The 24133-nt window shown below is 31.2% G+C and overlaps 1 protein-coding gene across 3 annotated transcripts; it reads right to left on the bottom strand.

Annotated features, from left to right (window-relative positions):
* Positions 1–718: 718 nt before the first annotated feature.
* Positions 719–11923, bottom strand: LOC115695347 (uncharacterized). 3 transcript variants are annotated; one of them, XM_061117338.1, is made up of 20 exons: positions 11873–11923; positions 11738–11779; positions 11384–11503; positions 11220–11276; positions 10676–10761; positions 9256–9332; positions 8557–8814; positions 8035–8450; positions 7887–7947; positions 6871–7779; positions 3399–6755; positions 3063–3209; positions 2667–2942; positions 2492–2588; positions 2233–2363; positions 2072–2150; positions 1815–1958; positions 1343–1509; positions 1141–1261; positions 719–1049 (listed from the first exon to the last, which is right to left on the bottom strand). In XM_061117338.1, the coding sequence occupies exons 3-11, from the start codon at positions 11438–11440 to the stop codon at positions 5227–5229; spliced, it is 3450 nt and encodes a 1149-aa protein (XP_060973321.1). In that variant the 5' UTR covers positions 11441–11503; positions 11738–11779; positions 11873–11923; the 3' UTR covers positions 719–1049; positions 1141–1261; positions 1343–1509; positions 1815–1958; positions 2072–2150; positions 2233–2363; positions 2492–2588; positions 2667–2942; positions 3063–3209; positions 3399–5226. The 3 variants fall into 3 exon arrangements, with proteins under 3 accessions (XP_060973321.1, XP_060973323.1, XP_060973322.1); XM_061117340.1 differs by lacking the exons at positions 11220–11276; positions 11384–11503; positions 11738–11779; positions 11873–11923 and adding exons at positions 8910–8963; positions 10894–11202; XM_061117339.1 differs by lacking the exons at positions 11220–11276; positions 11384–11503; positions 11738–11779; positions 11873–11923 and adding an exon at positions 8910–8963 and having other exon boundaries at positions 10676–11202.
* Between the last annotated feature and the right edge of the window lie 12210 nt (positions 11924–24133).

The following is a 24133-nucleotide window of genomic DNA, read 5'->3' as shown; positions in this document are numbered from 1 at the left end:
ATTTTGTTACAATTATATGAACTAAGTATGAGGCTTCAAGCTAATCAATCGATAATAAGTGAAGCCATTTTTTTTCTAAAAAATCCTTCAACTTATTTCATTTTTTACATTTTAAATATTTAAATAAAAAAATAATTAATTAAGTGAAATAATTTAAAATTAAGATTACAAGTATAATAAAATTTAAATTATGAAATTATATGTGTATAATTTTAAATTATAAAAAGTTTTGCTATAAAATTTTAAATAATTTAAGTATAAAAAAATAAATTGCTAAAAGATCCTTATATAGTAATAAATTGCAAAAAATTAATTAATAATTATAATTAATTTAATTCTAAAATATAATTAATCTTAATTAAAGTTTTATAAGGAAATAAATGATTGGGTTACTTTCAGGTTACAAGTTATTTATTATTTATTTTTATTTAATTTTCAAATTAATCACAACCATTTAATAGTAATCCAATGGCTTAAAAAAATGTAACCATGATGGTTACAATAAAAATGTAACCATTGAAACCTCTTCCATATATATATATATACTAGGTAGGAGTTACGTGCCGAGGCACGTAAATGCTAGTTTTAGGTGAAGTTTACTTTTTTTTTTCCTTCTTATTTAGATTGTATGTTAAGGTATGATTATACGAATGATTTGTTTTAGCAAATTAATATTTGTGCTATTATAATTGGTTGGTAAAATATAATTAGGTATATATAAATCAAAATAAAATGATACTTATTATTTACTTCTAGAAAATTGGGTATATGAAATACTTGCATACAATACTCCATGTAAATCCGTAGATAACAAGTCAATAGAAAGTGAAAGAAGCTCGGCACCAAGAAAAGTCTTAACACTAAATAAAATAAAATTACTGTAAAAGAAAAATGGCAACTTCTGGCTAATCTTCCATTGGTTCAACTGCTTGAATGGTGAACTGATTGTACTTTGAACTCATTGTTCGGTTTGCATCTACGTACAACTGAATTCTCCATTTTTTGGCTGATAATTGCCTTGTAGTTTTTTGGACAAACAACTTATGTTTCTGAAGAAAAAAAAATGATTAGTTATAAGTTTTAATGTATTTCTATGTACGAAAATGTATAAATTTTACATATTTATTTTTTTATAGTTACCTCGTCCGAATATGATCTTAATTGAACTGCAGTACATGAGAATATGTTTTCTGCAACATCACCGAACATCACAGCATCTAGCAACTCTGTACCATCGTCGAGTTGTACATATGTCCTTTCACTAATAATTTATACAGAATATGTAACGGTTAGTATGAATATGCAAGAAGTTCAAGTATTAATTTAGTTATAATGTGCTTACCGTGGTGTAGGAAGACATCTTTTTCCGCATTTTGGATTTTCACAATCTGTTTCTTCGTTGTCGTTGTAGAACATAAGTTTCTTATTACAAAAATCACACGACATGTAATAAAAATCTTGGTTGATATTTTTTAATATGATTTCAGCTTCAATCCAATAATATGCTTTCTGCAAAAAAAAAAAAAAAAAAAACTACATATGTAATAGAATTCAATATTATATTAAGTACAAAAAAATCAATGATTTTTAATTAATTTTTTGTGTATATTAATTACAATATAAATCAATGATTTTTAATTAATTCAATATTATTAAGCTCTTAAAACACCTAAAACAAATAAATAACTATACTAATTATACAGTCTGAATTGGTTAGTAATAAAAACAAAAATCAAGATAGTAATTAGTAATTACTAAGCAATATATATTATACATGTAAAAGTATTAAGTAGTACTATATATTTTCTTTTTACCTGAGTTGGTTTAATTGCTTTACCAAATCGGTAACTTCGTTGTTCTTAACATATTCTCGTTTTGCAGCAGATGAATTTGGAGAATACTGAGATGTAGGTGCTTGAATAGTAATATTATTTATGTCTGCTTTGTTATTTTCAGCTCTTGACATTGTAATTTAAATGTTAGCTTACTTATTAAAGTAATAAACAATCAATATTATTTAATCAAAAAATAATATTTAATGAAGGTAAATCAATTTGTTTAAGAGTCGTACCATTGATGAAGAGTAGTTGCTTCGTAATTATCAGGATTGATTTCGATTGTACTTGATTCACGGCTTGACAACGACAGTCCTGTAGGAAAATAATATTTTCAGCATATTTAAATGTACGAAATTGATAGAAATATATACGGTGGTAGTTAGTATATAAGTACCTCTCTTAGTTTGAACAATCATCTTTGTTCCCATTATTATTGGGTTGTTTCCAGTAACTTCAGACAATTTTTCACTAATATCTTGTACCAAAGCACCCCACAGAGTTAAACATATCGGGTGGAAGCTACAACTGTAATTGAAAATAGTAATGGTAATTATTAGTTTTGCTATGTATCATAATTTTAAATCCATATGAAATTATTATGAGTGCTCCAATGAAGATTATCATTATATATTTGTATGTTATATTATATATACCTGTCATCGATTAGATAAATTTCTTGTATGGTTCGCTGTCCATACACTGTGTTCACCACTTTTGTTGGGTTTATTTTGACAGCTACTCCTATGATATCTAAAAATTGAATGTGATGTTAGTTAAAACTTCGTCAATCATTTGTCATGTTGGTATATCGTTGGGATCCGAAGTTACCTTGTGGTGTGTTGGAGTATTTGTCAGATGACAAGTTCTTAAACGAAACGAACTCATGGACTGGCTTAGAAATTTGTTTGTCTTCTTCTTGGACTTCAACAACTTGTGTTTTTGAGTTCAGCGTCCAGCTAAAATTGTAATTTGTGCCATTTTTAAGGTATACGCGGGGATTCTGTTGACACGGGCATCACTGATGTGGTAGGTGTGTAACTCATGCAAAGTGTCCTCCAAAGCTTCAATATCTTCTGCGAAAATTACTGCATCTACTCTCGTCCCCTGTGTGAAGTTTATCAATATAAGACATGCAATTAGATTTTGTATTAGATAACTATTTAAATTAAAACTTGTCTAGCAATGTGCAACTAATATTATTGAAAAAAAGAGGAATAAATTTACCTTTGGATCAGATAAATACAGCTTCTGATATCGGACTGGTGAACTCATGCTTGTTCGTGGTGGAAATTTTTGTAAAACTGTCATTTTTATTTTCCATCCAACTGTGGTTGGAGTGATGTCATCAACTGATTGGTGTAGAGTCGGCATCTGAAATGCACATTTAATAATTATATTTCGTTAATTGTTAATTAAATAATATTAAAAATTATTGTGTGTAAGTAGCATTTCAAATGTAATAAATTATTAATGCAATATAATGTTAATATGGTAGCAATTATAATTCATATAAAAAAAAGTACTTAGATTGATATGCATGAGTTTAGGATAGATAATTACTCGGTCACTTTGCAAGTTGTTTGAAGAGATTAACTTAAACAAGATAATGCTAATAACTCTGTGTACACGATGTTTTTAGTCGAGTTCTTATCTTGTTGCGAAGTTGACACAGGTTGGATCAGGACTCTAACTGTTGATGACGTCTTTGCTCGTGATATTGCTACATATAACTGACCGTGTGAAAAAACAGGTTGTGGTAAAGAGATCCCAACGTAATCCAATGTTTGTCCCTGGGACTTATTTATAGTCATTGCAAAACTCAATCTGATTGGGAATTGTGTTCGTTGGAATGGAAAACCACTATTTTCATCCACATTTGGCAGGAATGGTATCCTTGGAATGAACACTCTTTTTCCGATATGGTGTCCCACGGCAATTTCAGCATCTATGACATTTTGGTCGAATGCCCGACATATTAAACGTGTTCCATTGCATAAACCTTCAGAAGGATTAATGTTTCTAAGCAGCATTATGGGACAATTTTTTTTGAGTTTTAATTCATGTGGGGGTAATCCATTCGGAGTTAGAGTGTTTAAGAAGTCCTCCATTACCGATTGCTCAGTATTATCTACCGTCTCATCCCTACTATAGTATAGGTGGACTTCTCCTGGGAATCGTCCAATTAACAACGAATTTATTTCATCGACAAAGCTGTTCTTTGGTGTTAGTATTGCACGGTTCATCATGGTAGACACATTTTCTGGATATTGCTGAATGTTGTGGAAAACGTCTTCTATCAAGATATTTAAGGAACTGTTGTCGTCATCATACGGTACAAGCATTTCATGTGGTATTTTTATTATGTCATTGATTGTGTTTGGTGGCGTGCCGTTGCCCACCGACAACTAGTAGTCCGAAAACAACGGATCCAGCCTGGCTCGCATGTTTTGAATTAGTCGAAATTTAGTCAAAGTAGGCCACAGGTATGAATATACCAAGCTGGAATTTATCTGCTCCTGTCTCGTTCCTTTTTGTACCACAGGTAACACCTGGCGAAAATCTCCTCCAAAAACAATTACCTTTCCACCAAATGGTAAGGTTGTATCGTTAATGTCTTGTAGCATTTTATCTAACGCTTCTATGTGCTGTTTTCGGGTCATTGGGGCCTCATCCCATATAATTAATTTTGCTGCACAAAGTAGTTTGGCCAGTGCACTCTGTTTGCTTACACAGCATGTGCTTTTTCCATCGGCATCGAGAGGAAGCTTGAAACGTGAGTGAGCTGTACGACCTCCCGAAAGAATAGATGCTGCCACACCTGATGAAGCAGTTGCGAGTGCCACGGCACCATTAGATCGTACGGCTGCAAGTAACGCCTTGTATAGGTATGTTTTACCTGTCCCACCGGGCCCGTCCACGAAGAATGCATTGCTTTTTTTTTTTTGATGAAATACTATCCATTACTGCATTGTACACTTGTTGTTGCTCAGAATTAAGTCTTTCTGACGCTGTAACATCTTCCTCTGGAATTTCTACATTCAATTCATCGTTAATTTCTCTGGATTGAAATTCGTCATTATCAAAGATGATGTCTTCGTCAAGCAGTTGGTATGAATTAATGTCTTTTCCCATAGACTCAATTGTCGAAGATATCGACCGCAATACTTGATATCTTACGTTTTGTGTATCATTTTCTGTTTTTTTGATATCGAGTGACATTTGTTCCTCAAAATGTTCCCAAAGTTCTCTGGGATTGTTCGGATTACAGTAGACTAATATTGTTGCAAACAATCGCCTCAAACTGGAAGGCATTTGATAAAGGGATGCTTCGTGTAAACAGTCTTCTAAGCAACTATCTCTCTGTAGCAATCCATGCATTATTGCTGCATCACGATATGTTGGCGCCAATATGCCATGTACTGTCCTGATATCTTCGAAAGATAACGGGCCTTTTATGTGATTTAGCAGTATCCGCAAAAAATATCTTTCGCCTTCTAATGGGTTTGCTGTTACAATACGTCCTATTACTGTCTTTTTTTTTTCGGGGAGTCCACCTTCTGTTTTGATTGTTCCAAACATAGTATTCAGGAATTTGTCTGTACAGTAACATCCTTGCATTTTCATCTACTTTATTTAATTCAAAGAATTCTGTTAACATAGATTTTTTGTAATGTTCCGAATTAGCAATGTTTGACAGGTCAGAATTTCCTCGGAATGTAACCGTATGCTGATTCTTGAGATGTAAATGCAAGCTATATACTGCTGGGGACATCTCATTTACAATAAATCCGTATATTCTCCACATTGCTTCGGGGGCAGCAATCCATCGAGCTGTCTGGAACTGATGTATTTCATCAACTTGTTGGTTGTTTGTTTTGGAGACCAAGTTGAATGCAACACGATCATGGCCTTTGTAAATGTATTTATAGAGATACTTTACTGCCTTCACTGTAGAGCAAATTTCTACATTAATGTGGCAGTCAAATGTGGCAAGGAGATATGGGTTGAAGGGAACAACCCAACGATTGTCTAATGTTGCCCCTCTGACCTTTACGGTCACACCATTATTTGAACGCCTATAAATAGGGAAACAGTCATTTCCGACAGACGTAAATGGAGCATATTTTTTTGGAAAATTATTTTTGCAACGTGGATTCTCCCCCTTCATGCAAACATTTGTTTTGTTCAAATCCCCACAAGGTCCATGCATCATGTGTTTTACAACCGCCTTGTGCAAGTGGATGTTAGAGTTTTTATCTGGAATCTCTGCTGACACGATCTCATCGAAGGATTCAGGAGCATGGACTTTCCAATCCCTTTTCAATATAATTAAAAAGTGTGCATGTGGAAGACCTCTTTTTTGGTGCTCAATAACGTAAACATATGCTGCGACCTTGCCGAATATCTCTTTCTTGAATAACCTGTCCTTTAATTCCTCTAGTTTTGCATGGAAAACTCGTGCAACCAGATCAGGTCTATTGTGGCTCTCCTCGTGTTGACATAATTCATTTGTGATTTCCTTCCAGTTTGGATTGCATGTCATCGTTAGAAAAATATCAGGTTTACCATAGCATTGTACCAACGCCATTGCCTCCATGTATCTCTTCCTCATGTCTCTTGGTCCTCCTATGAAAGATGAAGGGAGTATGATTCGCTTCACAACATTAGAAGCGTCTCGTTCTCCCAGCGTAATTGTGTCAACTATACCTTGATATAATTCTGTTCGTATGTGCATTTGCTGGCCTCTGTAATAATCCAATCTTGAAGTCTCCATCTTGACATACATGTCTACTGCATATTGTTGTAGTAGCCGACCAGAGAGTAGCAAAATCGATCTTTCATCTTCCCGTATTTGGAACTTGAAGCAGTAATATTCACGGCACGAAACCTTTGGTTCTTTCGTTTCTTGGATTGATACTGCATCAATTTGAATTGAAGGGAGTATAATAATATAGTTAGATGTGAACATTGAGTGATTTGTACCTATTTATTTAAATAAATATATATTTATACATATTCAAGGATTGTTTACCTGCTTCTTCTGCTGCTAATAATTCTTCTACATTTGATGATCGTCGAGGGTTTGTTGTTTGAGTTTGTTCGACGGATCTTGATTGGGTTTCTCCAACCTTTTCAATCCCTTTATGCCAACCATTATCACCGTACGGAAATAACAATGGATATTGCAGTGAGTCGTAACACCCGTAGTAATATTGAACTTTAAATTGTCTACCGGAATGGTTATATACAAAGATATCACGCCTTCCAATTTGGTTCTCGTTGTTATTTTCAACCCATATTGCCGCTACTTGTGAGGAAGTAGGGGCATTGAATACACGTTGATCTAGGCCAGCGTCACTCCTAACATGTATTATTTGTCTTTCCAAGTCTGGCATATCACCAAGTGAACGAAAGAAAATAGAGTACAGATTGATGCGAAGAATATGGATGAGTTGACTTGTGACTGTTGGGAGCATTCTGTATTGTGAATCTAATAGTCGATTATCTAACTCATGTTCCGTGTCATAGAAATATAATTGGAGATTAGAAGGACGACCATCAGAAGGAAGTAAATCTGTGATGTTGTGGTAGATTTGTCCCTGTGCTCTAAAAGTGTATATTTCATTGTTTCTTTGGCAGAGATTGTGATCATATTTAACACCCAAAGATGTGAATGCAAATTGGTTGTTATAAGTTCGAATATATGTCCGGAAATGTGCAGAATCACTTGTGGTGGAGGTTAATAATGCGAAAAGTTCATTTGGAACTTCATTTGTGGCCAGATAGATCTTTCCATCTGCACAACAGAATCCATTTGTTTCATGGATAAATCTCTCTGCTTTACAGTGTATGCATATGGGGACCGACGGAAGTGAAAATGCTTCAGATGGCACATTTTGTAGCAAATCTCGAAATCGAGTGACCCTATTTTGCGATTGACCTATCAGGATGAACGGTTTAATTAGGTTAAAGTAGCATACTGATATTTTGTTATTATGAATGTATACTAATATGAAACAAATATTGTGATGTTGGAATAACACTTACTTCTAGAAGTTGTTGACATAATTGTGTGGCTAATTGAGTTCTCGAGTTCAACTGAATGTATCTGTGTGGAATTTTTATTAGGTGGACTGTTGAGAAAAAACCAAAGGTAAGATCAATTAGAAAAAAGAAGGCGGTGTTCAGTATATACCTGATCAAATCTCCCATTATTTTTGGAAGATGAATTTTGGTAGAGACTATTTTTACCACTGCATCCATTTGAAGAATCCAGAACTTGATAAGAAGATCTCTTGTCAGTAGAGCTTAAGTTGGTATGATGATTGCATTGTCTCTTTGATACTCTGTCACCATGTCTATCTTGTCGAACATTGTTAATATTATCAGCATGATAACACGAATGTTGCGTACTTGTAGATGCCGCATGATCATCAGTACATGGGGGTAAATTGTTACGATTCAAATAACTCGAATTGGTCGTATCAATCTGATAGTTTTTCAATACTTTTTGTTTAGCATATCTCTCTTGTTGTTTTCTACGTATTTCTTCCTTCTCCTCTTCTGGCAATTCTCTATATGAGATTCTTTTAGAAGCTCGGTTGTTTTGATCTTCAAAAAACCAAATCGCAATACATAAATGTTTTATGAAATTTGTGGTTTAATATTATGTAGATTTGAATTTAAATTTTTAAGTATGGTATCTGTACAATCTTACCATCTCCATGTTGTCGATCATTGTTAATATTATCAGCATGATAATACGAATGTTGTGTACTTGTAGATGCCACATGATCATCAGTACATAAAGGTAAATTGTTACGATTCAAATAACTTGAATTAGTCGTATCAATTTGGTAGTTTTTCAATGCTTTTTGTTTAGCATATCTCTCTCGTTGTTTCCTACGTATTTCTTCCTTCTTATCTTCTGGCAGTTCTCTATATGAGATTCTTTTAGAAGCTCGTGTGTTTTGATCTTCAAAAAATCAAATCGCAATACATAAATGTTTTAAGAAATTTGTTGTTTAATATTATGTAGATTTGAATTTAAATTTTGTAAGTATGGTATACCATCTGTCATTATGTCAATCAAGGAAATGTAGGTTTGAGACGTCAAATATCATTCTACATCAATAAAATATTAAGGTCAGTATAATAATTATGATGCTCTATTAACTTTAAAGTATATATCTTTTGGTCTTTTCATTTTTTCCAAGCGTTTTCCATTGTATATATCACAATAAATACATTAACAAATATAACATAGTGAAATCGAATAAAAACAAACTCCACCCAACACAAATGATACCCAAAACGTAAATGACTCATACAATGAACACATAACTTATACAAATTCCAACATAAATGCTCAAAAGACATGGCACAACATCATTGAATTTGAGAATAATATACTGACCTGAAAAGAGGTAAATTGACTTGAAAATGTTTGACACCCTGTGACTTGGTGATGTAATTGGCTTTCCTTCTTCTTCCCTGTAAATAAAATCACATTATAGATAAGTTGAACTATATGGAAACTAAAAGAATTGAGCTGAATGATTATGATAGATGCCTTTCATTGTAAAGGGAAAATAGTGTGGTTGTCCCAATACTAAGAAAAGATAATTGTCAATCTCAAATTATATGATTGCTAATACATGACATCTTCCTATTACACAGCCATGATATAACACTCTTAATAAAAAATGGCAAACAGCATAAGAGACAATATTCCCACCATATCAAAAACTTAAATTTAGGATCAACCATAAAACAAAAACACCCCAAAAACAAATTAACATAAAGACAGACTACAACCAACAACAACCCCACTTTAAACGCCTTTGTTTGGATCTAACTCTAGTGCTCAGAATTTAAAACGAGAAACTGGCTAACCGAAGCATGAATTAGAAAGAAGAAACAAAACAATGGAGCAGAATTTAAAACAAGAAAGCAAACACGATTTAATAGAGTACGGATAATTATATTTTATATTGTTATAATGTTTTGGTTCCTTGCTCATTTATTATAACCATATTAATAATGGAGGTTTTAAACATAATTTCATTCATACTTTTTGGCTGTAATGATTTCGTTTAATAAATAAATTATAAAATCGTAAATACTTAATTTGAATAGAGAATATTTTACTGTATAATTATTGTTTCCAAAATTTAATTTATCTGAGGAGTTTTTAAGGTAAATGGCGAAACAAAAACTTTGTTACAAATAGATAGGTATGTACTGTGATTCTTTTTATTGAATTACAAAACAATATCAGGGAAAAAGGATTATCATAGATTCATAGTAAACTAATTGAAACAAACCATTGAGGTCAGCACTGGTGGGTCGAATACAAAACGAGAATTATAAAAGGAAATTACACTATATATCTATTAATGTTTACTCTTTCTTTCAAAATTTATTATGTTTATTTTTTTTTTTAATATTTGTACTAATTTTACCCCAACACAGAAAGACCGAGTCTCAGTTGTGTGATTTTTTTTTTTTAATTTTCTCTTATAAAAGGCAGTGACACACTCAGTGAGTTAGGCAATAATATAACTCAGCAGACTGGCCGTCAAAAATACTTACACATATATAAACAAATTATTATTATTACTATTTTTTTCACAAAACAAATAACTTTAAAATATAAAAGGGCAGCAAAATCAGTACCCACGCAATTGAAAATTCTAGAAAAATTGCAATAAACTTTAATTACCAGCAAACATAAAGTCAACGAAATTGGAAAGAATCCAGCAAATTTGAGAATAGAGTAAAAAGACGATAAGGTGTTGAGAAGTAAAAAGACAATGAAGACAGAGTACTCTTACCAGTACCAGTAGAAAGACAATGAGAAGAACTTGAAGTTGTCGAGGCCACGGAGCGAGTAAATTGGAGTGGAGGCTTCAGGATTGACCTTGATTGAGAAAGAAGAGGAGAAGACGATGATAAAGAAAGAGAGTTTTAGTGTTAGTTAATTAAATCTAAACATTATAAATATGAAAGTGAGATTATTAAAAATTGCATTACAGTGAGATGGAATTGAGACCTGAGAGCAAATCTATGGAGAGAGGAGAAGAAGAGATGAGCCGGCAGTTTTAATTAAAAATTGCATTACAGTTTTAATTAACAATTTTCAAATTAAAACTGCTTCCTTATTTCATGATGATATTTATGAGCATAACTAAAAATATTCAGTTTCTTAAAAAAAAAATAAAAAAAATAACAATAATTTGAATAACATTCAAATAACTTTTAAATAGGAAACACATGTATATTTATATTTATTTAATATACACGTATATTACTTTAATTCAAATTCATATTTAAACAAAAAAAAAAATAACAGAAAATAACAATAAATACGTATATTACTTTAATTAGCAGTACGACTGGCCTCAACGATGTCAAGAAACTCAGAATCCTTGTGACCTACAAATAAGTTTAAAACAATGAAACCAATATGAAATCAAATTAATCGCAAATGTAAAACAATGAAGAAAGAACACAAAGCGTATTGCTATTTCTGATGCTCATACCTTGAAGCTCAAAAGCCCAATCTCCTTGACCGATCTTCCAAAGAAAACCTTTGTCATCTCCACCCCCAGTTGCTACTAACAAGGCATCTGTTGGGCTGCAAGCAACCGAGTATAGCTCGTCTGCACACATAGTTGTCAAGGAAATTATGTAATATGCTCAGCACAATCATACCCAACAATCTTCAGATACATAAGATTCAACATATTGCTAAGTTAAAAAAAACATGGGAATAAACCATAAGACTAACCACACCAAACCCATCATAAGTTGCACAAAAGACATTATGAAACTCGTAAAGGGAATGAAGTTTCATTAACAAATGAAAATGAAGCAAAGAAAGTAATATGTATTACCAGTATGACCCGTGAATATGTGCATAGAATCATCAGGCTCATCTGAAAAAAGAAGAAGAGAATACACCAATCAATTCAACTTGGTATCAAAGCCATTAATAATAGACTTTGACATTCCTAAATTTGTAAGCATACCAGCCATTTCAGCTTCAGAGGCACCCTCTTCATCGTCCACATCAGGAAGGTCTGCATGGCATAAAAAATTAACAAAGGTAATTATGCAAAAGAGATAAATTTATATATATTATATATATATATAAATATAGAGAGAGAGAGAGAGAGAGAGAGAGAGAGATACCTTCATCATCTACATTAATTTCCTGGAGAATGTCAGACTCATCAAGGAAAACTTCACCATGATCATCATTCTCATTCTCAGGATTGATCATCATTCAAAATGATCAGAACTAACACAACTAACACTTCAAAATGTCATTGTGGAATTATATCAAACACTTAATAAGCACGAAACTAACACATTTCAGTGAGGAATTTAATCAAACACTTTACACGCACAAACTTCATCACAACAGAAAAATCACAAAAACAAAAAATCTGTATTGATTACGCAAAAACATATTTGTTATGGAAAAAAAAATAAACACACAAAAATCTGTACTGGGAAATAAATTAAGCACTAAACTCAACCAAAATACTCACCAAGAATCCCTAATCTTTTATCAAAATATTCTCAACGATGACATTGAAGACTTTGGCAAAAGGGTTAGAACGAAAATCTTGAATTTAGACGAGAAACCAAGATATATAGATAATCCCAATAAGGCAATTACGTGAAGCAAAGAGCCTTATAGAAATTATACAGGCTTGATTGAGCAAAAGGTCTGCACGAAACCCTCTAATGAAAACGCAAAAAGCTACGATTGAGATGAATTTTTTTTTATATATATATTTTTATAAGAAAAAAGTTAACGGCGTTAAAAGAACCCGTTTAAAAAAAATAAAAAATTATTTATTTTTGGATTAAAAAAAATAAAAGAATCGTTAAACCAAGAATTCCCGTTAAACCAATAATTGTCGTTAGATAGGCACTTTTAATATATAAAGATATAAAGATATAAAAAGGAGAAGTATGAGGATATAAATTTATTGTAACTAATTAATTATGATAAATAATATTGTTACTTCTTTCATATGATACATGTAAATATAATATTGGCAAAACTAATAATTCTTTTAGAAAAAATAATTTAAATAAATTAATTAAAATAAATTCATATTATATATATACATATTACATAAAATAAAAAATTAATTTTTCCATCTTCCAGCTATATTATCTTTACAGATTAACAATAAATTTTTTTTTTTGTAAGGAGATAAATAATAAACTTTGATTCTCGATTCAAATGCTATATTTTTCAATTCTATTTTCATATATTTAAAATTCTCATTCCATAAACTTTCTACTAATATTTTTCAATCAATGAAACGAAAAGGTAAATTTAATTCACGTATGAAAAATTAAACTTTCAATCTCAATAATTAATAGAAATGACATAAAATTTGAAGCTCTCAAAATTTATAAAATAAATAAACAAATCTCATAAACACAAACTCAAACATTAAAATCCCACTAAAATACTAAAACTCAAACATTAAAAATTCGAACCCAAAACTTAACACACACATCAGAATAAAAATTAAACCATAAATGAGTATTTATGTTACTATTTTTCGAATTTCGGTTTTTATTAGCAACAAATTTAATATTTTAAGTATTTATGTCACAAATTTTTTAATAGTAAAGTTAAAATTTGAATATAATTTTATTAAGTAATTATTATTAATTAAAATACACAATTTATTTTTATATATAATTTAAAATATTTTATATATCCGCCGCGAAGCGCGGGATGTTTACTAGTTATAGATATATTGACAATTATAGCTAGTAGTTTTGAACTTTAATTAATAATTGTGATTATGAAATTATGCTTATAATCGTTAGTGTACTTTAGATGAACTGTTCATCAGTCGCTAGAAAATGAAGAATTTTATCAAGTATGGAATAAAGAGATAACTCTAGAAGAAGAAGTCATCTCTGCCTTGAAGTCAAAGGATCTGGAAGTGAAGTAGTCATCTCTAGAAGATAGCTAGCTGTTTTTACAACTTCTCCCCAACATGGTCTCTCAAGGCCAGTATTGTGAAGCATGCTTCTGATCCTCTCTATGAGTGTCCTATTCATCCTCTCTGCCAATACATTAATTTGTTGTGAATTTTTGAAAACTATCTTCTACCTATTTATGCCTCCTTTCCTACAAAACCCACTGAAATAATTAGAACAAAACTCAAGACCATTATTAGTCTTGAGTTTATTCATAGTTTTACTAGTTTGATTCTCAACTAGTTTTCTCCAAGTAACAAAAGTATTAAAAGCATGATCTTTAAATATTAGTAAGAATACCCAAACCTTTCTTAAAAAATCAGCAATAATACTTAGAAAATAACTAGCACCATTTAGAGTTTTTACCCTTGATGGTCCCCACAAGTCTTAGTGTATCAATTGTTCTTTGCTGTTATATATCCATACCAGTGGTGAACTTTTTCTTGCAAAACTTACCATAAACACAATCTTCACTCAAGCTTTCCTTTTAACAGTCCTTGTTCTCAAGTTCTTGCAACCCCCTCTCACTTACATATCTAAACTTTAGATGCCATAGCGATGTTTTGTCAAACTCTGGAACTGTTATTGCAGGTGCAGCTTTGCCCATAAGAGTTTTGCCAATTAAAGAATATAAGTAAACCATTCTTCAATTTTCATCACTATTGTGGAATCCTTTGAAATTTTAAAGATTCCACCTTCAACCTTAATGGTGCATCCAATAATGTTTAGCATGCCAATTGACAGTAAGTTTCTTCTGAAATCATGATGAACATATCTTACATTTTGCAAGGTTCTTGATATGCCATCAAATAGGGTGATGACAACTAAGACAATACCAAGAACATTGCAAGCCTTATTGTTTCCCAATAGAAGAGTACCCCTGAGACTTTCTTGAAGTCACTGAACATCTCAATCTTGGGTCACATATGGAATGCAAAACCGAGTCCATGATCATAGGCTTCACATGAGACTACCAATACATCTGATGATATGTAATCCTGAGATGCAATGTCTGCTTCTTCCTTGTTCTTGCCCTGATCTCTGGCAAGTTTAGCTTTGAGTGCTCTGCACTCATCTATGAAGTGCCCCTTGTTTTTGACAGTAGTAACACTTCTTCCCTAATTTAAATTGGGACTTGGATTGATTACCATTCTTGGAGTTGTTGTTATAATTCTTGAAGCCTCTCTTATATTATTTGCCTTTGGTGAACATGCCTTTGTCACATGTCTCATTACTTCTTTTGAATTTCTTTTGAGATAAGTGCAGACTTTACATCTGCCATTGTTAGTGATTCTTTGCCATACAAAATTATATCAACAAAATGCTCAAAAGATTTGGGTGGAGAACAGAATAGAATTATACCTTGATCCTCTTCATCAATCTTGACACCAATATTATTCAGTTCCAGAATAATTTTGTTGAATTCATCAAGGTGCCTTCTTAGTTCCTTGCTTTCATCAATATTTTATAGCTTTTTCTTGAGGTACAATTTGTTAGCAAGGAATTTTTTTCAAATAGATCCCAGCTAACTTTTCCAATAAGCCATCAGCATCAGATACCTCTCGAAGAACTTCATTCCCAATACTTAACAATAATACACTATGAGCCTTGATCTGAATTTCTTTCTTTTTCTTTTGGTCTTCAATAGCTGCAAGAGCCTTTGTATCTAGAGCCTTATACAAACTTTGGTGTACCAACATAGCTTTCATCTTGAGTCTCCACAACCTAAAATCATTCCCACCAATAAACTTATCCATTTCAAACTTGATCATTGACATTCTTGGCTTCTTTGAACTTTGATTGAGTAGTTCATGATCTCGTCAAGCTAACCTCGGCTCTGATACCATTTGTTGTGAATGAACATTCCTTGATCAAGATCAATAATAGAGAATTAAACAAACTAAACAAGAATTGAATAACCAAAGCTATGAATAAAACAGAAAAGGAAGAAGAACACCAGAATTTGAGTAGACTGAACTATGAAACAATGTGTTTCATGATGATCAAACCTACTATGAACAATGAAGAAGCTTTTATTGTTGAACTTTTAGTACAAAACCAGAGAGAAATCAATGGATCGAGCACCCTAAACTACCCTAACTAGGATTACATATTCATCTCTCATGATCAGGGAAGCTATTTCAAGAATTGACAATCCCTTTAACATCCTTCCAAGAAATCTCATGTCTGCAATTATGGCTCAATATTCTCTCTGATTCTCTTTCTATAAAATAATGATGCAAGTCCTCTAGCTATTTATAATTAGGACATGCAGGTTGTAACTAATAGAGTTAGTTAGAGCACTTGCTAATGTGGCAAAGTCCAATATCCTTTAGTGTCATTAATTATAAGAATATATATGTTGTAATATTAGGTTGTAACTAACAGAGTTAGTTAGAGCACTTGGTAATGTGGCAAATTCCAATATCTTTTAGTGTCTTTATTAATTATAACAATATATGTGTTGTAATATTTATATAATTAATCTCTTATAATATCCTTGTATTAGATCATGTATATGATTATGTATATGATTTTTAGTTCTTTATTTATCTTTAATATATTATGTATATGATTATAGGAGTTATTCCATGATTATTGTAGGGCTTTTTTCATAAATGTACAACAAAAACAATATAATTACAAAAAATGTGCAAAAAAAAATTATTTTAAAAACTTATATATTTTGAAAACTTATTACATCAAACCATACATTTTAATCAATAAATAATAAACTATGTTTATTAAAACTCAAAATAAACAATTTCGTAAAATTAATTAAACAGTTTTATAAAAATAAACAAGTTCATTTTTTTTATTAAAAGATAAATGTTTATTATCTATTTTAGTATGAATTATTATAATTTAATAAGATTTTTTTAATAAAATGCAATATCAAAATTATAAACATTAATGTATATAAATATAAATCAATACTAAAAATTACTAAAAATAAACATGACACATAGAGTGATATAATAAACATATCTGAATATTATTATTTTATTTATTAACATAGTATGTTTGATAAATAGAAAACAAAATAAACATATATATACAAAGTATTTTATATTATTAGTATGTTTATTATAATTGTAAACATAAAAACAGACATAGACAATTTATACAATACTAAAATAAGTATATATTTTTTTTCTATTGTTTCTATATATTGATTATTTTCTAATGAATTAGTGAACGAATTTTCTATTGAAGTATAATTCTTACATCAAAAAATAAATAAACAAACATAACTTTATAAACTCTAAAAATTATTTAATTAGAAAAAATAAACATGACACAATAAACAAAGAAAAAGATAAAGAAATAATTTTATATAGAGTAATTTGCGGCAAAACCCCCTCAACTATCAATTTACTTGCAAAAAACCATCCAACCTCATATTTTGGTGGGAAAACCCTCCAAAGTACTGTTTCGTTTACATTTTTAAGGTGTCGTCTATTCAGCCTCGTTAAGTCTTAATTTTGCCCACGTGGCAATGACAGGTCAATAAAAAATTATCCTACGTGGCCATATTTTACAAAATAAAAATTAAAATAAAAACAAAAAATTTAAGAGTAATTTGCGGCAAAACTCCCTCAACTATCAATTTACTTGCAAAAAACCATCCAACCTTAAAGTTTTTTAGATGGTTTTTTGCAAGTAAATTGATAGTTGGGGGAGTTTTGCCGCAAATTACTCTTAAAGTTTTATTTTTATTTTGTAAAATATGGCCACATAGGATAATTTTTTAGTGACTTGTCATTGCCACGTGGGCAAAATTATGAGCTGGACAGACGGCATCTTAAAATGTAAACAGAATAGTACTTTGGAGGGTTTTCCCACCAAAATATGAGGTTGGATGGTTTTTTGCAAGTAAATTGATAGTTAAGGGGGTTTTGCCGCAAATTACTCTTTTATATATATATATATGTTATTTATTTTCTAAAAAATTACTAAAAAATAAACATAACACACGTAGAGTGATATAATAAACTTATGTGAATATTATTATTTTGTTTATTAAATTAGTATGTTTAATTAATAGAAAATAAAATAAACACATATATAAAATGTTTCATATTATTGGTATGTTTTTTATTATAATTGTAAACATAAAAATAAACATAGTCAATATTACCATATATATAATAATCAATAATTATTACCATTTATATTATAAAAGAAATTGAAAAAAGTTTTTAATTATTTATAAAAATGTATGAGAAAATGATAATAAGTTTTTTTGCACATATTTTGTAAATAATTAAAATAATGTATACAAAATTGTAAAATGCCTATTATTATACAACAAATCTTATATGGTACAAATTTAATTAAGTTCGTATAAATACTTGAATATAATGGAATGAAGTAAAAAAGGCTAGACAATTTTAAGATGCCATTATATTTTCCAAGTGGATTAAGAGAAGTGAAAAGTGTGATTGAAGAAGAAGGATCTTTTTGAAGGTTTCCAAATGGCTTGTTGTGGATGCAGGTTTCACTATTAATCTTGATGATGATCATGATATGCATAAGAGAGGGAAATATATTTATGATTACTACATGAGTGCTTGGGATCTGAATACAAATCTGTTGTGATCAATCTCACTTCGCACACATAACCTCTCACTCTCCAAGAAGTACAGTTCATGCTTCAAAATCAAGAAACGCAAATTCAACAACTCACAATAGATTCCCTTGTCAATGTTCAAGTAAATTTGGAAAATTCAAATTACAACATTGGAGGCAGAGGTTCATACAATAATTGTGGAAATCGAGGAGCCTACAACGGTGGTAGAAAATCATCTAACAATGGAAGAGGATGAGGAAGAGGTTCAAGACCCACGTGTTAACTTTTTCGTCGAGTTGGACACACTCTTGTTAAGTGCTATCACAGATTTGATATTGCTTTCACTGGACCTCCACCATCCACTTTGTAACACCCCAATTTCCCGAGATGTCACATAGGATAGTCCGTATAAAACAATTTAATAAGATAAAGACAATAAAATACTTCTTTATTGAAAAAAAATATCTAAGCATGAGATCTCACTGTTTAAAACAAAATACTTTTAGTACCGTAAACTTAAATAAGAACTAGTTAAATCAAAATAACAGTTTCACAATGTTTAGCAATTAAAAACATTAAAAGCAAAATACTGTGCCAGCCCCCTAACATGCGGTCCACGCCTCGAGCTCTTCAATCTCACTGCTTAGCCTTACCCTTACCTGCACACAGAGTACCCGTGAGCTAACGCCCAGTAAGAAGAGCTATGTAGGACATAACCCTCCTAACTAGTTACTTGACATAAGTTACTCTTTAACATTAACCAACAGTAATTCACATTCCATAAATATATCCACAACGCATGTTGTTCTCACATGCACACATCAAGTCTCATATCGCACATTATACTCACATACGATAATCAACCATTCACTCATGTTGATCAGACATGAGGTAACCTACCCTGCCTTGTGTTATTCTCACACTTGGCATCCAACAGGGCAATTAATTACCATAAGTTGTACTCACCCATGATAAAGTTATAACCTGCAAGTGTTATGCTCACACCAGCAGCAAGACCCTAATATTATTCTCATGCTAACGATGCTCACAAAATATAAGGAAATCACAACGCAATCAAATTAAATAGCAAACCAACCCAAGTTGTATGCATAACATACACCCTGTGCACAGATGTCCACTCTTCTTACCTCAGTTGCTAAGACCACACTTGCTACCTCGAGCACCTCAACTAATTTCCTTGTTGAGAACAAGATCCTAAACATTCATTAACACAACAATACACTCAAAATACATCCAAGTATGAATCCCTAAACTCATACAGAAACTTACGTAAAAATACGTAACACATAGGTCCATTTCACTTGCATGGCACACCATACATAAGCATTTATTATTTTGATTCTCACAAACATATTGCATGCACTCAAACAAATATTTTTAACGTAAAACATGAATTCATACAACACCTTTTTACGTAAAATTTACTAAAATGCTATTTATTCTCATTAAAACTCAAATAAATAGTTAATTGATCACCAATAATTATAATAAATACCTACAACAACTAATAAATAATAAATCCTATTCCTTTTGATATCATAGGCAGTAAATGGTATTACAAAAATATATTTTACTATTTTAACAACACTTATCCATTTTTCATAATTAACTTAAGCATTAATTAAGTAAATTCATGAAAAATACCAAAATTGATTAAAACCCGAATCTAACTCTTCTAACACAATTTATAATCTGTACTAAGTCATAAATAATTTTCTTTGAATTTTCTAAGCAACCTAGGTATTTTTCATAATCAAAATAAGAAATAACATCAATAACTCATGAAAAATACATAATCTCCTGAAAATTCAATCTATCAATTTCATAATAGTTTATATATCATAGCCCATCATATAAAATAATAGATTTTTTTGAGCACCCTAAGTATTTTTCATAATTAATCTATGAATTATACTAAATAATTCACAATAATTCTAAATAAATTCAGAAAATTATGAAACTTCACCAAGCACCTTAGAATAAAATAAGGAATCAAAATATACAAAAATATCTAAGAAAAACACCTCAAAAACGGTCAGAACGCGGTCACCGGCGTTCTCGTCGGTTTCGTCGCCGGCAAAGTGTAACTTTGTCTCCGATTGCTCTTGAAGCGTCCTTTCGATTGGGGAAGCTCTCCATAGTGCTCAGGACCTCAAAACGATCAAGAAAAGTTGTCCGAGAACGCAGATCGGGGTCATCTTCTTCGTTGGCGGTGTACCGTCTTTAATGGAGTCAAAATATTGGATTTTCGTTTTGGACGTTAAAGCTTCGTTTTCTTACGTCAAAAACAATCCTTAGGGTCCCATGCACTCAAATATAACCTCCCTTGACCCAAGAACAAGCTTAAACACGTTCGAATTCGAGTCCGTATCCAAGCCGCACCTTTGAAGCTTCAAAAATGGCGAATCTCAAAACGACGACTTCCGCTCCTTATACCACGTTAAAAAGCTTCCTTAGGTCGTATATAAGTGATCCCAAACCCCCACTTTCACCCAGGTTGCACTCCGCTTGAAGAAACGAAATTTTTCGGTATCGTATACGCCGTATACGTGCTCTCTCTCTCTCTCTCTCTCTCTCTCTCTCTCTCTCTCTCTCTCTCTCTCTCTCTCTCTCTCTCTCTCTCTCTCTCTCTCTCTCTCTCTCTCTCTCTCTCTCTCTCTCTCGTTGGTTCTCTGTTTTGGGTGTACGAAAATAGAGCTTAAAACCTAATTTCTATCATGTTTAAACCCAAGCAAAATATCGCTTTGAATCGAAGTGGAGCGATTTCCATTCCACAAAAATAGGCGTTCGGTGCGTGCGTATATACGTACAACTACATCATATTCTGTTTCGTATGTATATACGTTAACAACTTCAACTTATTAATAATAATAATAATAATAATAATAATAATAATAATAATAATAATAATAATAATAATAATAATAATAATAACGTTAAAGATAAATATAATAATATTAATAATAATAATAATAATAATAATAACAACGTTAAAGATAAATATAATAATATTAATAATAATAATAATAATAATATTAATGATCATAATAATATTAATAATAATAATAATAATAATAATATTAATGATTATAATAATAATAATAATAATAATAATAATATTAAATATACCTTTTAACACTATAATAATATTTACCCATATTATTAGACCAAAATAATAATCCCAATATTATTATAAGTTAACATTCATCATTATTATTATTCCTACACTAATAATAATATGTACCAAAATCAAACAATTCACACACCCATATAATAATAGCCAGATATATATATTTATTAGGCATTATGCACATGCCAATAATATCATATCATCACAAAGAAAAATCTTATACATATTTAAATCCATAAATATGTAAAAAAATACGCTCAACTAAATAAAATTACAAAAATACCCTTTCAGAGTTAGCAGATATTACAATTATCCCCCTCTAAAAGAAAATTTCGTCCCGAAATTTTACTCAAATAATTCTGGATATTGTTCTCGCATATCACACTCTAGCTCCCAAGTAGCTTCCTCAACCACGCTGTTTCTCCATAGGACTTTCACTAGGGTAATTGTCTTATTTCTCAAAATCCTATCCTTTTGATCAAGAATCTTTACCGGACGTTCATTGTAGGACAAATCTTCCTGCAAACCCAGTGTTTCATAGCTCAAAACATGTGATGGGTCTGACACATATTTTCGGAGTTAAGATACATGAAATACATTGTGCACCCCAGGCCTTCCTAACTAAGTCCAATTTTTCCTCAGATCTATCAACAACCTGGTTCTTGGATAGTGGAGCAACAAATCACATGACCAATGACACTCAGACACTCAACTCTGCCATAGATTACAAAGGAAAAGCCAAAGTTGTTGTAGGTAATGGCTCCTCTCTTCCAATACATCATATAGGTCATAGTTCAGTGCTTACAAATTTTTCCTAACCAATCCCTAATCTTACATGACATTCTTCATGTTCCTAATGTCACCAAGAATCTCCTTAGCATATCTTAATTTACCAAAGATAATAATGTTACCTTTGAATTTTATGATGTGCGTTGTCTTATCAAGGACAAGAGCACTAAGCAAGTTTTTCTTCAGGGCCTATACAAGCTACATGTCTCCCATTCCAAGTCTCAAGATTCATCCAACAATTATGTGGTGTCCATTCATCCTAGTTCTACTGCCCACAACTTTACCACCACTAGCCATCCTGTCCGAGACAAGTCCCAAGTTGCTTCTACATGGCATTGCAAGCTAGGAATCCTTCTAAATATGTCTTAAACAAAGTTGTTAGGATGTTATTAGTACTATTTTTAGGTTGATTTTAGTGTGTTTTTAATTAAGTTTTACTCTTGTTTGGAGCAATTTTAGACTTTTTGTTATCTTTTATTTTTGCAGATTTTAAATAGATGAAAAATAAAAAATATTGAAGGAATAAGAAGGAAAAAAAAAATCAAATAAATGCTCACTGCTGCCCATAAAAAAGGGAGTCATGCCTAGGCATGTAAATCCCACGCCTAGGCTCGTGTCAATGCATTCTGAAGACGTGTATACTTGCAAAAACAGAACTTCCTATGTTGCGGCCCACCCCATCTAATTCCAAGCAGAATAGGATTTTTCAGTGTTTTTTTTTTATCCTTTTTTATCTTTTTATGGCTATAAAAGAAGTGGAATTCAATAGTTTTCGGCAAGCAATTAAGGAGTACGAATTTTAGAGAGCAAAGTGAATAGTGAAGGCTTTCTCAACAAGATTTTCAGCATTCTTTTCTTTTCTATTTTCTTCTTCTATTTTCTTCTTCTATTCTGAATTAGTATGTGTGAAATTACTACGATGAACATAAATAGCTAAAAAGTTTGACATTAATTTTTCGTTATAATTTGATTTAATTTCCCCTCAATTTTTATGTATTCTATTTCATTTGTACTTAATTACTTTTAATTATTGTTTATGATTTTGATACAAAATCTGAGAAGGGAGTGTCAATTATGCTATAGTGAAATAGAACCAAGTTAATATATAGGACAAGAGTACCTATATAATTTGGATAGCTTATAGAATTTTTGTGTTTAATGTCTTTTACATGTTTAATTTATCACGAGATTAGAAAATTTGCATGTAATTGAGATTTATATATCTGAAAAGACTATAAATTACTTGAGTAAACTTGCTATTGCATAGAATTTGGTAATAGGAATTGAATCATGTTAAACCATAATCGATAGATACAATTGGAATCGAAACCCCTAACTTTTAATCATCATTAATTTATCTATTAATTTACTAGCTTGCTTCCTATATTTATTGTTTTTATTGTTTTCTAGTTTTAATTTTCTCTTAAATTTGACAAAGGCAAATAGAAGTAAAGATTTAATTTTAAAGTACTTAACTACAATCCTTGTGGAATCGACCTCACTCTTTGTGAGTCTATTAGTTGTTTACGATACGTGTACTTGCATGTTAAAATATTACAACAAAAGTTCTAGCCACTGTTTTACCTGTTGTCAAGTGTAGTTAGTTTGAGTTCTGTGATGCTTGCCAAATTGGCAAAATGCATCACTTCAGTTTTAAAAATTCCAGCAATTAAACTTCAATACCTTTTGAACTTGTTCTTACTGAGGTATGAAGACCGTCTTTTCATACTTCTAATGAAGGATACAAATTGCATAAGT

Source organism: Cannabis sativa, chromosome 6 (genome assembly GCF_029168945.1).
Source record: "Cannabis sativa cultivar Pink pepper isolate KNU-18-1 chromosome 6, ASM2916894v1, whole genome shotgun sequence".
In the NCBI taxonomy this organism is placed as follows: domain Eukaryota; kingdom Viridiplantae; phylum Streptophyta; class Magnoliopsida; order Rosales; family Cannabaceae; genus Cannabis; species Cannabis sativa.
The sequence above is the reverse complement of the archived record's forward strand: the minus strand, read 5'-3'. Positions and strand labels throughout refer to the sequence as shown.

Bases quoted from the DNA above. Each gene is read 5' to 3' on its own strand.
- LOC115695347 (XM_061117338.1), bottom strand. From the start codon at position 11,440: ATGACAAAGGTTTTCTTTGGAAGATCGGTCAAGGAGATTGGGCTTTTG. The intron at 8,451-8,556 runs GTAAGATTGTAC...GGTTTTTTGAAG, and splicing joins TGATCGACAACATGGAGATG to ATCAAAACAACCGAGCTTCT. The intron at 7,780-7,886 runs GTAAGTGTTATT...TCATCCTGATAG, and splicing joins TATGTCAACAACTTCTAGAA to GTCAATCGCAAAATAGGGTC.